Genomic DNA, 14,572 nt, shown 5'->3' on the forward strand with positions numbered 1-14,572 from the left:
TAGCATCAAAATTTCTCCTATTTTTTGCACTTCTACCAACTGTGAAACTTCATTCATTCGTGTGTATGATCGGAGAAGGACAATTCATTGTCAAGAGGACTGAAGACGTTTAGACTTCAAGAATATTTTCTAACTGTTGGCCTGTTGTTTACAATTGTCATAGAATGTTGCACGTATTAGCGAGACAAGTGTCATTACAGGTATATATTAGAAATTATCCTTTGTCATTCTTAAAACTCTTGAGTTTATTTATAAACTTGTAACCTCTTTGCTTGTGAATGCTTTAAAATACAATTTTTATTGCTTCCAGAGAATAACAATCATTCCTTTACGGACATTTAGTGCACAGATTTCGGGCGAGAGCACTAGTCAATCTACTGTGAGTACCAATGTACCAGGTCTCAGCAAAAATGTTGTCGATATACCAAACGCACGTAAGGCAAAAACATTACTTTATCAAATATTTGTTACAATATTAGAATTTTAATTTGAATTTTAATTTATCTAGCTGTAGGACCTAATGCCTCCAAAGATAAGGAATACAAGAATCCCGAATATTTCTGCTACCATGTGGATTCATTCGGGGAAGCTGAAGCAGAATTAGCAAAGTATAGATTGCCAGCACCATCTAATAAGAAACCGTTCCATCAATAGATAAATCCAAAGGAAAGATGTGAGATGTAGTGAAGCAAAAAATATAGTATATAAAATGATGAATTTAATAAGTGGTAAGATATTAAATTAATAATTAATAATTAAAAAATTAAAAATATAATATGACAAGCAAGTGTTCAACTATATTGTATGTTTAAAGAAAACATTCAATCTAAATATTATTTATCTGCGCAATTTTTCGATTATTTTTATTTAAAAAAACAAAGTTACATATTTCGTTGAATATCACCGAGCATTGCAGAACCTTAAATGTTAATCTTTAATTTGAATCTTTTTAATGTGATCTTAGCGACATTCTCAACTGGTTGAGAATCGCTGTGATTCATTACGTGAGTATTACGAACGCATCCGAAGTCTGCGATCTGAGCGATCGGACTAGGCTGAAGCCTGAAGTGCTCGTCCCCTCTTATATCTAATCAGCTGATTTCTCCCGCTTAGAATTCCATCCTTATAATTCGTTGGTCCATGATGAGCGATGCATATACCGCTACCGGCGTTTGCGTACGCAGTTAAAAGGCGCCAGCTCGATTTCCGCTTACGAGCGGTGTGACGCATTCGTGCAATACCGGTGGAAGTCGAAGGTCCATAATAGTCGCTATTAATTATTCATACGTTGTTGATTCCACTGATTATTATTATTCTTTGATTTGTTTTTACACATTACACGGTACTCGCCGTCATAAAAACAGTCTATCGTGAGTGTTCGGAGTTTCAAGTGTTCGTCTGGGACGTGCAGTATCTCACCGATGTGAATCTTTCGAGTGGATTTCTCGTTTTTTTTTTTTTGTTGAATCTCATTTTTCCGGTCGCGTTAAGGAATATACGAGTGTGTTCCACGTATATCTGACCATGTCGTCCGTCGCGCGAAACAGATTCTTGTCGGTGTTCGGTGTTGCACGGCGCCTCACCACCGGTGACCACGCGCACGTCGGATGGACGGGTGTACAGCGCGCGTGCTCCACTATGTATGATAGAAATCTGATGTGTTGGAGGTGTGTAAAAATGTGTAAATCTATTTGATGATTAAGCACTTTTTGCTGTGGCAAAAGAATTGTGGAATTTTTGTAATAAAATTTAATTTATTTTATTAAAAATTGATCTTGTTAGCAGAGTAAACATAAAATACTCTAAAAAAAATGAGGAAGGTAGAAAAGTGAAACGGTAGTACTGTATCCATAGAGAAAACACATAGAGGCTAAAAATAGCATCTGTTTAGAAATGCGTAAGTGTAAGTTTAAAAAAGGAATTAACAGATATAAGATAAGACAGTAAATTAAAAATTAAGCTTTCTTTATGTCAAACTATAATTTAAATCAAAGAATATTTTTTTAATTCGAAATATTACAAACTTAGTTAAAACGTAGAACGATTTTTTAATAATGCATTCTAATATTGCATCTCAAATATTGCATTCTAATTAATTCTAATTAATTTTTTATACATATTTTTTTTAATTTTATTTAAAAAAGTAAAGAATGTGATTTTTTATAGTCTTATCAGCGAAAATTAAGAAACAAAACCTGAAAAAAGTTTTATAATTGACACTTTTTTAATATATAGTTATACAAAATGATTAAATATATAATGCGATAATAAAAATATCACAAAACACTAAGACTGTAACATATGATGTGATCAACACGAAAACTGATCGTTCTTTATTTTTTTCCATTGTGAAGATATCAGGAACATATTATAACGCTGATGGAAACGTTTATCGAACACCTGCACGATAATTTCTTGTTGATTTTTCATGATGCGTATTTTGTCGAACGGTAATATAATGGCGGTTAGATGAGAATAAATAAGAAGATTTTCAAACGCGGTGTCGAGGTTAATCAATAAAACGGGTTTTCTTTTCAAGTTCCGTTAGATTTTTATTAGATTCTCATTCCATGGAAGTTTTACCAGATATCATCGTGTATACTGAGACACAAAATACTTCCAAATTTTCAATCTTAATTTAATTAGGACACAAATTGACATATGATAACTCTATCAAAATTAATCAATTATTAACGCAACCGAATTGAAACGCGAGCTTTTTCTTTCATTATCGATTCATATCGCTCAATGAGAACGACGTCATGTGTTGTAAAATTGCATATATACGTGACTTTTATTTTGTGATATTCCTTGCTTGAAATTCGCAAAAATCGCGATGCGAATCCGAGGCTCCACACGTTGGAACGCATCTTGTTAGATTGATGATAAGGTTGTTTACGCTTCTGGACACGCTCTGCGTGCGTTTCGTAATATACATAATCTACACCGTGTATTTATATCTATACTGTATTATCAGATAGAATACTTTGACGATAAGTAACAATTATATTTTTACAACAACTATTTTGTGTTATTTATTTTTATTAATATTTTATTATATATCGAGCAAACAACAAAAAATCTGATGCTATAATTTGAAATTTTAGATACGGAAATTGATTATCACTCAAGTTTGGACTTTCCAAGATATGTAAAGTGATCGATATGTATTTTAGTTGACTAATAAGAATAATAGAAAAGCTAGATAAAGATATGTAAAATTTTGAAAATTTAGCTCAATTATATCAAACGATTTTAAGAAACTATTTTTTGTATCACCTGTATCTAAGATATAGAAAACGTGAAATATTCTTCGAGATTCGCTATTTAACCTTTTAGAAGACAATCGAATGACAAGATATGATACATAATGACATAATAAATACACAAATAACATATAAATCGAAATATAAATGTTATTTACTTAGAATTTTAGTTCAATATAATTATCAAGATGATGCATAAAATTTTGTAAAATTTTTAAAGAACAATTATTGTTGCTTTCAACAACTATATAAATATTTATTAAGTTTATAATACCCATTATATATATATATATATACCCATATATACCTATTATTCACTAATCGCGTTGTAGTTACGGGAGAACATAAAAGGATTGATTGTCGATGCAAATGAACACGATAATGCATGCGAATGTGTGAGTAATGATATGGTTATCACCTGATACAAGGTGAAGACCTTCCGCATCTGATAGTTTTACGCAACTAAAGTCATTTATATACGTTTTTTCATCCTTTCAAGTTTGTTTTCATAGCTAACAGATCAGAAAAAATAATGAAGGATAAAATTATATATCGGTTAAGACCACCGCAAGACAATTAGTTAGTGTCATAATTCAGAAAAAAGAAACTTTAAATCAATTTAAGAAGAACCGAAAAACATGTTTTTAGAAAAATATACAAAGGTATTATTATTATTTTTTTAAAACAACAAAGGCATTATTATTATTTTATAAAATGCATATATATGTTTAGTATAATAAATATAAATGTTAAGTATTATATTTTATTCAAATTTATGAATAGCTTATTACAGAGTCACAATTGTTTGTAGTACTAATTTAACTGATATTTAATTAAGAAAACAAAATGTTACAAATTTTGCTAGTGTATTTAAATTATATACGGTAACACAATTCACAAATTAGATATGGATTATTCCAATTTTTGAATACTTCTTTTGATCTGCTTGCACTGATTAAACGATAAAATATTGCATACGAAATGATAGTTTACAATACAAAGTTCAGCTAAAAATATTTTTTACTTTGATATTTACATGATAATAGTCTAGTAAATATTATACTTGATTCTTCCTTAATCGTACAAAGCGTTGTTACACGTTTTACTTTGTATATTTACAGGATTATTTAATTATGTATTTTTCACTAAATTATTTATCGGGAAAAAAGTTTTCTATCAAATTTTTTCACATAGATTTCTAACAAAAATTTGATTTCTCTTAGAAACTTTGAAGAAAACTGATGTGTTTATTTAAATAATTAATTAAGCTTTAAACAATTTATTCAAGATGTGTGTATTCGTTATATGAAATTCTTTAATATAAATTACGTTAAAGTCACTTTAAAGTTTGATCTGTTTGAAACGCGATCGTTATTGTATACTATTGTACTATCTAATCTATGTGCAGGCTTTTTGTGACTAATGTATTGTAATATATTAAGGTATTAATATTAATATTGTATTATCATTTTCTATAGATATGTATTATTCCAATACAAGGATATATATATATCTATAGAAATGAAAAGTCTTCAGTTTTGCATTTTTCTTCTTCCAAGTAAGAGACCTCAATCGAACTCGGTAATTCCTAATAATTGACTTTCCTCAATTTTTTAGGATATCGAATTGTAACGTGAGAATGGCTCATTCCGTGACACCGCCTGCATGGGTAACAAGCAAGGATGAAAGTCGTGAGATGATGGCTGTGTGGCCAGACATTGTTCGAGATCTTACGGAACCAGCCAGGAATTCGGACATTTCAAATCTTGCTAAATGGCTGACAAAAGTAAGTCATTATTGAAATTATTAAAATACAGTCAGACGAGACATCAGAGATGGAATGATAAAAAAATAGATCGATTTATTCTTGGACAAATCTCTTCAAGCTAATCAAAGAGATTGCAAAATAATAGAATGTACAGTGTAATGTAATTACAATAAAAAATTTGATTTTTAACTTTTATAACGATGGCGTGTAAATTTGTAAAAAGTAAATCATGGAAATTCAAGGACATCTATAAATAGAAGCATATAAATTAATAAAGTTGCCAGTAGAAAGTTGTAGAAAACCGCTATTTTGTTAAAACTTGAGAAAATTCTAATGAGACGAAATGCGAGGCGATAAATCCGAATGAATATGCAGATTAATATACTTATTTTTATTTTATAGGTATTACAGTACAATGTTCCAGGAGGAAAAAAAACTCGCGGTTTATCATTAGTGTACGCCTATAAAATGTTGGCACCTAGCGATCAACTCACAGAAGAAAACATTCGTCTAGCACGAATCTTAGGATGGTGTGTGGAACTGGTGCGTAACTTTGTAACACTTTATGGCACTAATATCTCATGTAAACTAATTCGAATGAGTGAAAAATTTATATTTATGTATCGTAATATTGTTATGCACAGCTACAATCTTTTTTCCTCGTGCTCGACGATATTCAAGACCGATCGTTACTTCGCCGAAACCAACCGTGTTGGTATTTGCACAATGATTTAGGTTTGGCAGCAATCAACGATGCCGTGTTAATAGAGAAATCGATGTATTATTTACTTCAAAAACACTTCAAAGGGAGAGAGTGTTATATTGATCTGCTAGAAACATTTCAGGATGTAAGTAACAATATCACTCTTTCGATTATACATTAATGCGAATAGTTTATCAGACAGTTTTTTTATCAAAATGCTTTAACAGATGGGATTGAAGACTATAATGGGCCAGGCTTTAGATTTACTTTCCACCAATTTCGGCAAAAAGCTGAATCTGGATCTATTTACGATGGATCGATATAATTCTATTGTTAAATACAAAACGGCATACTACTCGTTCATCTTGCCAGTAACCGCGGCAATGCATTTGGTAAGTGTATTTAAATTTCTTTATACAGAAACGAAGAGAGAGACTCTGTTGAGCTTTAACTTTATTCACATCCTTTGATTTAGGCTAGGATAAAGGACCCGGAGATGTTTAGGCAAACCAGAACGATTCTGTTAGAAATGGGACACTTTTTCCAAGTCCAAGACGATTATTTAGGTTGTTACGGGAATTCTGAAGTAATTGGTAAGGATAGTACCGATATAGAAGAGGGAAAATGTACGTGGCTGGTTGTCGTGGCTCTTCAACGTGTCACACCAGAGCAGCGCAAAATTTTAGATGTGAGTATTATTTATCAAATAGATTGTCGCATAAAAATACTGTTGCATTAATCAGTTCTTTCCTTTTGTTTTCATTATATAGGAATGTTATGGTTCCTCAGATAAGGAAAAAGTGAGACGTGTGATGCAACTTTACAATGATTTGGGTTTGCCAAACACTTATTCCATATACGAAGAAGAGACATATAATTTACTTAACACCCATATACAGCAAATATCACGCGGGCTTCCACACAGCCTCTTTCTCAAGTTATTGGAAAAGATTTATCGCAGATCGTCATGAGAGTATTTGTACATCGATTCAAAATTAAGGAATGAGATATGTTCTGTAAATGTCAAGGACATCTTTTTCTACTTTATACATACATAAATACATATATATTTTGAATCTCTTTAAATATTATTTTAAAGTGAAAAATATCAGAGGATTTATAAAACTGTTATATATAAGAGAATATTCCATTTAGATTAAAACATCAATAAAAAAATGCTTAAAACGTTTGACATTATTGTATCTCTTAATGATTTTCTTCTAATCTATGAAAAGTTTATTTTGTAAAAACTTAAAAAAAATATTTATCTCAAAATAAATCAACAAAATGTGATATATTATATCATGACAGTTTAAAAAAAAAAGTCATGCATGATTATATATTTGATAAATCTTAAAAATTACTCGTATAAAATCTATAAAAATTTTTACTTTACATTCTACATTATAGTCATATACATTATAGTCATATCTATTTATAATAATATTAAACAATCTTGTATTAATTATTTTATTTTTCTACAGTCCTTATGTTTTACAAAACATAAAATTGAAAAATAGAGCAATACTTATCACTAGAATTATATTTAGCACTAAAAATATTTATTACGAGACTTTACTATTCTTTTTACTTTTCTCTTCTTATCCCACGGCTGATTTCTCTTTTCATTTTTTCGAACTTTTGTACGTACAATCATTTTCAACTTGCGCCTCAAGTTCTTGAATTCATCACTCAAAGTAGCTTCTGTATTGAAAAATTTTACAGCCTCTGAAAATACAACATATTTATCTTATTTGTAGAATAAATGGCAATCTAATTTTATGATTTTAGATACATACCATTAAACCGTACATCTCTGTCATCAAAAAACAAAGTATCTCTATATCCAAAAATGTTATTTGTATTAGTATTATTTTTAGCCTCATCGATCATTTGTTCATCTGCATCTGGTACATTATCTACATCTTCATTATCAGATATATTACACTTAAATGCATCATTTGCAGTAAAATTAAACTTAAATTTTTGTACTTTATTATTTTTTGAAATAGATGCGTCATAATCCTTGCTATTTTCTGAAAATAAGATATAAATGTGTGTGTGTGTATATATAAATATTGAAAAAGATAATTACAGTGTTAACAGTATAATGAAACATTTATATATTTATATTATCTTTTTAATAAATACCTGTATCATCCTTTTCTTTCCCATGCACTTTTAACAAACTAAACTCTTCTTTCTGCTTTAGACTTTCTGCCAAGGTATCGGACACAATATAATAAATATCTTTTGATACCTCTACAGATGCAGGCTCCTCAATTTCTGCCACAGATTTATCTCGTTTCTTCTTCTTGCTTTTTTTCTCTTTAATTTCTTCTTCTTGATGTGTAGGTTTTACTTCATATTCGTAATGTCCATTTTCAGTTGGATCATATCGTATCATCAATTCTTTTCTGTGAACATTATCAGTTTGAATATTTAATGATACATAATTATAATTAATTCCTGTTGTCACAAGTTTTGCTTATCTGAATTTCTTACTTAGTTGTTTCAGTATCCTGTTTTGTTTCCTGGTGTTTTGTTCTTAGAGGTGCTCCTAAAATACTTTCTAAAATATCTAACTGCTTTTCTTTCTCTTTCTGCAAATTACTTTGATCGATATCTTCTACAAGTTCAGTTTTCTCACTTTGATGATCGTTTTCAGTAAAGCGATCATCTAAAGTAAATCGTGCATCATTCCCAAGAATAGCCTATAGTAATAAATTAATATTAGTATCTTTAATTTAACAATAATAAAACATTGCAATTTATGAAATACTAACCTTTTTACTTTTCTTAGTGTTAAATTCTTCTTCATTCCATAAATGATCTTTTTCATTTTTATTGTCATTATCATCATCACTGTCAAACAAATCTTTATTCTTCCTCTTTTTTAACTTTGTGCTTTGTTGTACATCAGTGTCATCATCAAATATAATTTTCTTATTTTTCGTAGTATCCTATAAATATCATATAAATAAAAAAATATAAAATAATTACCATAAACACAATAAGTATAGTGAATAGGCTAAATTACCAAGTTACTTAAGGCTTGTCGGATAATTTCCTCCCTTGCTTTAAACACCCGTTTTTTTTCTTTCAAGGCTTGTAAGCGTTTCTTTTCAGATTCAGTAATTATACTCATCTTGAGAACAATTATATTAACAAAAACATTCCTAAGATGAAATAAGCATGTAACTTCTTTTTCTTTAGCTTATTGTAGATTTTCTAACCTAAACTAAAGCATGCAGGCAACGTGGTTAGATTTGAGATGTGAACGATGGTGAACGACGCAAACAGCAGTAGCAGGAATGGAGGGGTAACCGCATACATACGCAAGCTACGTACATGTGAGCTCCGCGCTTTGGACACTAGAAAAGAACAGACATACTACATATTTCTGTTTGTCAGTACAATCGGAGGTTTACAGTCTATAAATAATTTAAAATTTGTGTTAATTGTTTTATTAAATAACAATTACATTAGTTGAATACAATTCATATTTATATTTTTTATACTATATATATTTTTTAAACATTGTTTTTAGTGTAAGTGTAATAAACACATAAAAATACTTAGAAAAATCTTTTAAACAAATTAAAAAATTTGAAAACTATTTTTGCTGAGTACTTATTCTAAAATTTGTGAGATTATGTTTAAATTTTAGCAGACGTAAAAACTATTCTAAATAGACTTCGTTGTACAGGTACTAATAAGTCACTTATATTTTCATATTTACAATTATAAACTAAATTGAATTAACTAGAATCGTTTTTGTAGTTATTGTTGTATTTTCGATTCAGATAGCGACATTAAAGCCATTTCCTCGGTATTGGGTTCAGAATCCTTTAGTTGTAAATTCGGCTGCAAATCTTTATGATTTAATTTTTTTATTTCTGTTGTTGTGTTGATAGTGACATTGATTGGATCTTCAGATTCTTTATTCGCTAATGCGTTATCTGAAAAAGGAAGTGTTAGATATACTAAATATTATTTATTATAATTATTGTATAATAAATATACTTTAGCATAAAGTATTTTATAGCAATTACACGTATTTCGCATGCATACACATACCATGAAGAATATCTGCGATGCTTTCTTCATTTTCGATCAAACGAATGTACTTATTGTCGGCTAAAGCATCAATACTTTCTACGATGTCGGAATTAAGATTTAATAACCAAAATCGATTTCTTTCGCTATTTAATCTGTTGGATAACATTTCAATGCCCTGTAATGAAAATCATGTATTTATAAAGCAATACCATTCATAGACAGATAAAAAAATTATTCATCAAAATTATATTTAATACCTTGATTGAAGTGTAATCGAGATTAACAAATCGTTCACAATTCATGATCAATAGAACATCATTTGGCTCGTTTCTGGCTATACTTATTATTTTATCGCAAAAGAAAGCTACTGCAGGATAATAAAGATTTATGTCAGGCTTCAACATTATGTATCTGTTCCCTAAGTGTGTCTGAAAAGATAAATGTTATTCTTAATAAAAATGCATAGAATATCTCCAAATTTGCGAATTAATTTTAATTACAGATTTTTTGCCTTATTTAGAATTAATTTTTTTTTATATCTTTGTCATTAAGTTACAAATTAAAATTCTATTAAAGTTAATCAAAATTGACCAAAGAATACATAGTTCATCTATTTATCCTTTTATCACTCGCGAGAAATTTTTCTTTTCCGAACGTAAATTAAACTGTTAGTGTCTCAACAATTTTGCTAAGAAAAAAACGGATTTTGAGTTCATCGAAGTATCTGTTAACAATTAAAATTAATAAAATTAAAGTCGTGTGGAACATTTTTCAAGCTTTTTACAATGTTTTACCTTGCAGGTGACAACTTGAATCGTCGGTCTTGCAGACGGTCGAATGAAGAAAATTAGACAGAACACGACACCCAGAAGAAGTCCGATCTCAACGCTGACGAAAACGCAAAGCAAAAAGGTTCCTATCGCTGCAATGGCATCTCTTTCTATAAGAAAACGTATATTAGAGAAAACAAGGCGCTTCATTTCAAATGGATCTCGTACATAAAATATATAAAATGTAATACTGACTACATCCTTTCCAGAGCAATTTTATAATCTTCAGATCAATCATGAACATTACAGCGCATATGAGGACCGCCGCTAGTGTTGCACGTGGAATGTAATAAAAATACGGCGTTAAGAAGCTCAACGCCAACAATGTCATGGTGCCTGCAAAATGCATACAAAATGCTATATATCATTCCTTATATTTTTCTTGCATTTCACGTAGGCTTATGCCAGATGCCTGTTATATCATTATATAAACACTTCATTATCATGTTAGCATAAACGTTATAATTTCATTACGCTCATTAAATATTTTTTTGCGGTAAGCTACGATGCACACATAGCTGCGCGCTATCACATCGTGTGCTACATATTATACACTTATCATTAATTAATTAAGTTAGAATTATCTGTGTATTCATCAAGATCAGATCACTTGAATTAATATAGTAAATTAAATAAACTGTACACGAGGCTTTTATTAATAGACACGTGTGATAATAAATTGTGATTTTCAGATTAAATATAATATTTCTTAGCAGTTTTTTTTTTCAACATTTGCCTTGTTTTTTTGCATATATAATAATTAGTTATTTTTTTGTTATTATTAGATTGTGTTTTACCGGAATATAAACCGGCCATTGGTGTCTGTATGCCGCTGGCACTGCTGACTGCACTTCGCGTGAACGCACCGGCGGTTGGCATCGACGACACGAAGCTGCCCAATATGTTGCAGAGGCCGAGCGTCAACATCTCCTGCGTTGCATTAACAGAGACGTCGGTTGCTGCAAGAAGATCATTTGTTGCATCGAATAACAAAGTCTGGAGCTCTTATGCGACAAGGATCGCGATCGATGGCAATCAGCTGCCTGACTCGAGAGTGAAAGACAATCGGTACCAAATGCTTTTGCTATCGCCACATTTGCCAAAACAGATATGAGTGGAAGTATCACTATCCCTGATCCATAATGCGCCAGCATGTTGACGAATGTATAAGTTTGATTGCCCACTTGAGCCGAGAATGGCGGTAACGAAATTGAGGGAAGACCGGATTCTATCTTTCCTGCAAGATAAAGGTATACTTTATAGAGAGTTACATAACGCAATTAGCATTAGTCGATCTTTAATAATTTACTGTAACATATACTGATATTATTGATGTTAATTATTTATATATAGAGATTAAATGTAGACGAGTCCGTTGCGCCCCATGAAATCAGTCAGTTCCAGTATTAAAATATCATTTTGTTATTCAGCAAACCGATAATAATCAACATCGATACCTGAGAGTCTAAATGGAGTGGACCCCCTCGCTTCGAGATGATAAGCCATCGTGGCCGCCATGAGTACGACGAGAGCGTTTCGACCGATGGAGAAGTACCAAAGTATCTTCTTTATCGCCGAATTTCTTGAAGCATTTCTCTCACCTTTCGCGCAAGGACAGTCAATGTCTTTCAGTTTCTAGAAATAGAGCCCATGCAACACTTCGCAATGAACGATCAACTTATAATTCGCGGAACTCACTCTGAAAATCAGAAGAAAGATCATGCTGCAAATTCCGAGGGTGACATCAGTCGGCCGAATTTCGGTTACGTTTAGAAACAATTTGTACAGATTGTCCACGATGTTAGTTGAATTATATTTCAGTCCTAGAAGGCCCTGCAGCTGAGCGATGATTATAATGACCGACGTCGCCGATATAAAACCTGACGTGACCGGAGCGGATATAAAATCTATCATGAATCCTGCAAGCAGAGTCATCGATATGTTATTTCGACATATCCATTAATTTCACAAATAAGGCAAAAGAAAACACGATAACAAAATGTAAGTAAAGATTATTGAAATTTAGATTAATCAAGTGACTTCACAAATACGAACCTAAATTTAGTAGGCCCATTAAAAACTCGACGCATCCAGCCAAGAAACATAAGAGGATTACGAAATCCACCGGCATGTTTTGTGTGTATTGTAAAGTCACGAGAGCCATCAAGGATGATGGACCGATTGATACCTCTCTGATGGTTCCAAAAAAAATGTACAGAAAACCGCCCATAAAACAGGAATATAGGCCATACTGAAAACATTGTTTGTCACGTGAAATTGTCCTTACAATTACAAAGTTCATAGTATCGCGTTCTAACAAAGTCGTAGAGCAATTTAGTATTTAAGAAAATGACAGGATTCGAAAGAAAGGTGATCCTTTAGAATTTTTAGAAGCTAGTTTCCGAGAATGAAACTATACTTATTTGCATAATTAATATAAATACCTTATCTGTTCTTATCTCTGTTCGAATAATTCGCAAATTACGTAAAAGTCATGATATACCTGCGCAGTCAGACCGGCCAATGCAGCGTAGGCGATACTCTGAGGAATCATGGTCAGGCCTAAAGTGATGCCCGCTATGAGGTCCGACACAGCTTCCAGTCGCGTGTACCGCGGTAGCCACTCGAGCACCGGCACATATTTTGCCACCGTAAAGCGCGACTTGCGTGCCGAAATTGGCGGCGAGCACTCTTCAACTTTTGCAGGCGCAGACATTGTATTCAACAAAGTACGAATCGACAATCTAACGACTATTTTACTTCTACCGTCCGCGAGCGGATTTCAAATATTGATTTTGAACGTCGATCACGAGATTTGCTTGTCACACTTTGCTCGCTCGTGGCACACGTTCTCGCATCAGCCACTGTCGAATCTTATCATTATTACGCCGTCTATTAGCTTAAAGCTCAGTATAAATGTAGATGCGTAGGAAGTCCCATTAATTCTGCAGTCAATTCACCTGTTTCGTATTGTACACTGTTGACAATTTGATAAAGAAACATGCAAGCAGCACCAAGAACCTTGACGGATTTAATAACAGCTGACGAGAAAACTACCTACTTGCTATCATTTTTTTTTTATTATATGTTTGCTACCTTCTATTAGATAACCAAAAAAGTTCTTGCCGTTTTTCGTTAGTCACAATTCTCGGAATTGTTTATGCCAAGACTAGTTGTGCAGACAATTTTTTTCACCGTAAAATACATACCTTACTTCATTTATTTACTATCTAGTCAGCAATTTGTTCGAACAGATATTGCTAAACGTTTACTACAAATTTTTGTCAGCAGAAAGACTGCAGATTATATACAAAACCTGTTACATCAGATACAGTGCATATAAAGTGTGGCCAGTGGCTTAATGAAGCTCATCAGTTTAATACAATAATCTGATACAATCCCGATAAGAGATTCAGAATATTAAACTGATTTTTGAAATTGAAAATGCGCTGCGAGTTGACCCGATATTGCAGTGATTTCGGGATTTTGCCTAATAAATTTATTAAAACATAAGTATTTTTTTTGTCCCAATAAAGCAAATATATATTATATACTTTGCATACCTTATTTACTATTTTTAATAAGCGAAACGAGAAATGTAAAATTGTAATGAAGCATTTAAATGCCGCTATTCGCTCGATTTCTGTCGACAATCTGACACCAAATTACACTGCACAGATCCTGCTCGCTTTCTGCCGCCAATCTGCTGTCAACCTATGTCGACAGATTCTGCCGACAGAACACGAGCTTAATGCGGACACAGATGGCACCGTATTTGCTGCCAAGTTCTGAGCGAATCTGCTCGCAAACTGCCAGCAGGCTGCTAACATTTTGTTGACTGGGTACATTTCAAATTATAAAGTTCAAGTTAAATAAATAATTTTAATCTGTTAAAATTTCTACTTAAATGAACGTGACAAGAACTTTTTTGGTCACCTAATAG

The 14,572-nt window shown here is 31.8% G+C and overlaps 4 protein-coding genes across 5 annotated transcripts; 2 read left to right on the forward strand and 2 right to left on the reverse strand.

Moving 5' to 3' along the window:
* Nucleotides 1-34: 34 nt before the first annotated feature.
* Nucleotides 35-849, forward strand: NdufV3 (NADH:ubiquinone oxidoreductase subunit V3). The gene is made up of 3 exons (XM_012378349.2): nt 35-200; nt 311-434; nt 509-849. Exons 1-3 carry the CDS (start codon nt 165-167, stop codon nt 652-654), a joined length of 306 nt encoding a protein of 101 aa, XP_012233772.1. The 5' UTR covers nt 35-164; the 3' UTR covers nt 655-849.
* Fpps (Farnesyl pyrophosphate synthase) lies at nt 589-6,926 on the forward strand. Of its 2 annotated transcripts, none has more exons than XM_012378345.2 (7): nt 589-728; nt 4,884-5,052; nt 5,437-5,577; nt 5,679-5,882; nt 5,965-6,129; nt 6,213-6,425; nt 6,508-6,926. In XM_012378345.2, the coding sequence occupies exons 2-7, from the start codon at nt 4,906-4,908 to the stop codon at nt 6,706-6,708; spliced, it is 1,071 nt and encodes a 356-aa protein (XP_012233768.1). In that variant the 5' UTR covers nt 589-728; nt 4,884-4,905; the 3' UTR covers nt 6,709-6,926. The 2 variants fall into 2 exon arrangements, with proteins under 2 accessions (XP_012233768.1, XP_012233765.1); XM_012378342.2 differs by lacking the exon at nt 589-728 and adding an exon at nt 979-1,667.
* Nucleotides 6,927-7,193: 267 nt separating this feature from the next.
* On the reverse strand, nt 7,194-8,913 carry LOC105678657 (probable RNA-binding protein CG14230). Its single transcript, XM_012378157.2, has 6 exons — nt 8,778-8,913; nt 8,524-8,700; nt 8,243-8,451; nt 7,889-8,154; nt 7,537-7,773; nt 7,194-7,465 (listed from the first exon to the last, which is right to left on the reverse strand). The coding sequence occupies exons 1-6, from the start codon at nt 8,883-8,885 to the stop codon at nt 7,290-7,292; spliced, it is 1,173 nt and encodes a 390-aa protein (XP_012233580.1). The 5' UTR covers nt 8,886-8,913; the 3' UTR covers nt 7,194-7,289.
* LOC105678773 (sodium-independent sulfate anion transporter-like) lies at nt 8,777-14,525 on the reverse strand. Its single transcript, XM_012378386.2, has 11 exons — nt 13,133-14,525; nt 12,685-12,880; nt 12,328-12,548; nt 12,087-12,264; nt 11,702-11,866; nt 11,427-11,588; nt 10,825-10,965; nt 10,594-10,739; nt 10,057-10,227; nt 9,818-9,974; nt 8,777-9,699 (listed from the first exon to the last, which is right to left on the reverse strand). The coding sequence occupies exons 1-11, from the start codon at nt 13,343-13,345 to the stop codon at nt 9,521-9,523; spliced, it is 1,929 nt and encodes a 642-aa protein (XP_012233809.2). The 5' UTR covers nt 13,346-14,525; the 3' UTR covers nt 8,777-9,520.
* Between the last annotated feature and the right edge of the window lie 47 nt (nt 14,526-14,572).

Source organism: Linepithema humile, chromosome 6, assembly GCF_040581485.1.
Source record: "Linepithema humile isolate Giens D197 chromosome 6, Lhum_UNIL_v1.0, whole genome shotgun sequence".
NCBI classification, from domain to species: Eukaryota; Metazoa; Arthropoda; class Insecta; order Hymenoptera; family Formicidae; genus Linepithema; species Linepithema humile.

What these genes read in the sequence shown, in the direction of transcription:
- LOC105678657 (XM_012378157.2), bottom strand. Translation starts at nt 8,885, where the DNA reads ATGAGTATAATTACTGAATCTGAAAAGAAACGCTTACAAGCCTTGAAA. An exon ending in GAAAGAAAAGGATGATACAG is followed by an intron (nt 7,774 to 7,888) that starts GTATTTATTAAA and finishes TCTTATTTTCAG; the next exon opens with AAAATAGCAAGGATTATGAC. An exon ending in CAGAGATGTACGGTTTAATG is followed by an intron (nt 7,466 to 7,536) that starts GTATGTATCTAA and finishes TTGTATTTTCAG; the next exon opens with AGGCTGTAAAATTTTTCAAT.
- Fpps (XM_012378342.2), top strand. Translation starts at nt 1,525, where the DNA reads ATGTCGTCCGTCGCGCGAAACAGATTCTTGTCGGTGTTCGGTGTTGCA. An exon ending in TAGGATGGTGTGTGGAACTG is followed by an intron (nt 5,578 to 5,678) that starts GTGCGTAACTTT and finishes TGTTATGCACAG; the next exon opens with CTACAATCTTTTTTCCTCGT. An exon ending in TAACCGCGGCAATGCATTTG is followed by an intron (nt 6,130 to 6,212) that starts GTAAGTGTATTT and finishes CCTTTGATTTAG; the next exon opens with GCTAGGATAAAGGACCCGGA.
- NdufV3 (XM_012378349.2), top strand. Translation starts at nt 165, where the DNA reads ATGTTGCACGTATTAGCGAGACAAGTGTCATTACAG. An exon ending in CGAGACAAGTGTCATTACAG is followed by an intron (nt 201 to 310) that starts GTATATATTAGA and finishes TATTGCTTCCAG; the next exon opens with AGAATAACAATCATTCCTTT. An exon ending in TGTCGATATACCAAACGCAC is followed by an intron (nt 435 to 508) that starts GTAAGGCAAAAA and finishes TAATTTATCTAG; the next exon opens with CTGTAGGACCTAATGCCTCC.
- LOC105678773 (XM_012378386.2), bottom strand. Translation starts at nt 13,345, where the DNA reads ATGTCTGCGCCTGCAAAAGTTGAAGAGTGCTCGCCGCCAATTTCGGCA. An exon ending in TCTTTCTTCTGATTTTCAGA is followed by an intron (nt 12,265 to 12,327) that starts GTGAGTTCCGCG and finishes CTCTATTTCTAG; the next exon opens with AAACTGAAAGACATTGACTG. An exon ending in TCGATTACACTTCAATCAAG is followed by an intron (nt 9,975 to 10,056) that starts GTATTAAATATA and finishes TTTTCATTACAG; the next exon opens with GGCATTGAAATGTTATCCAA.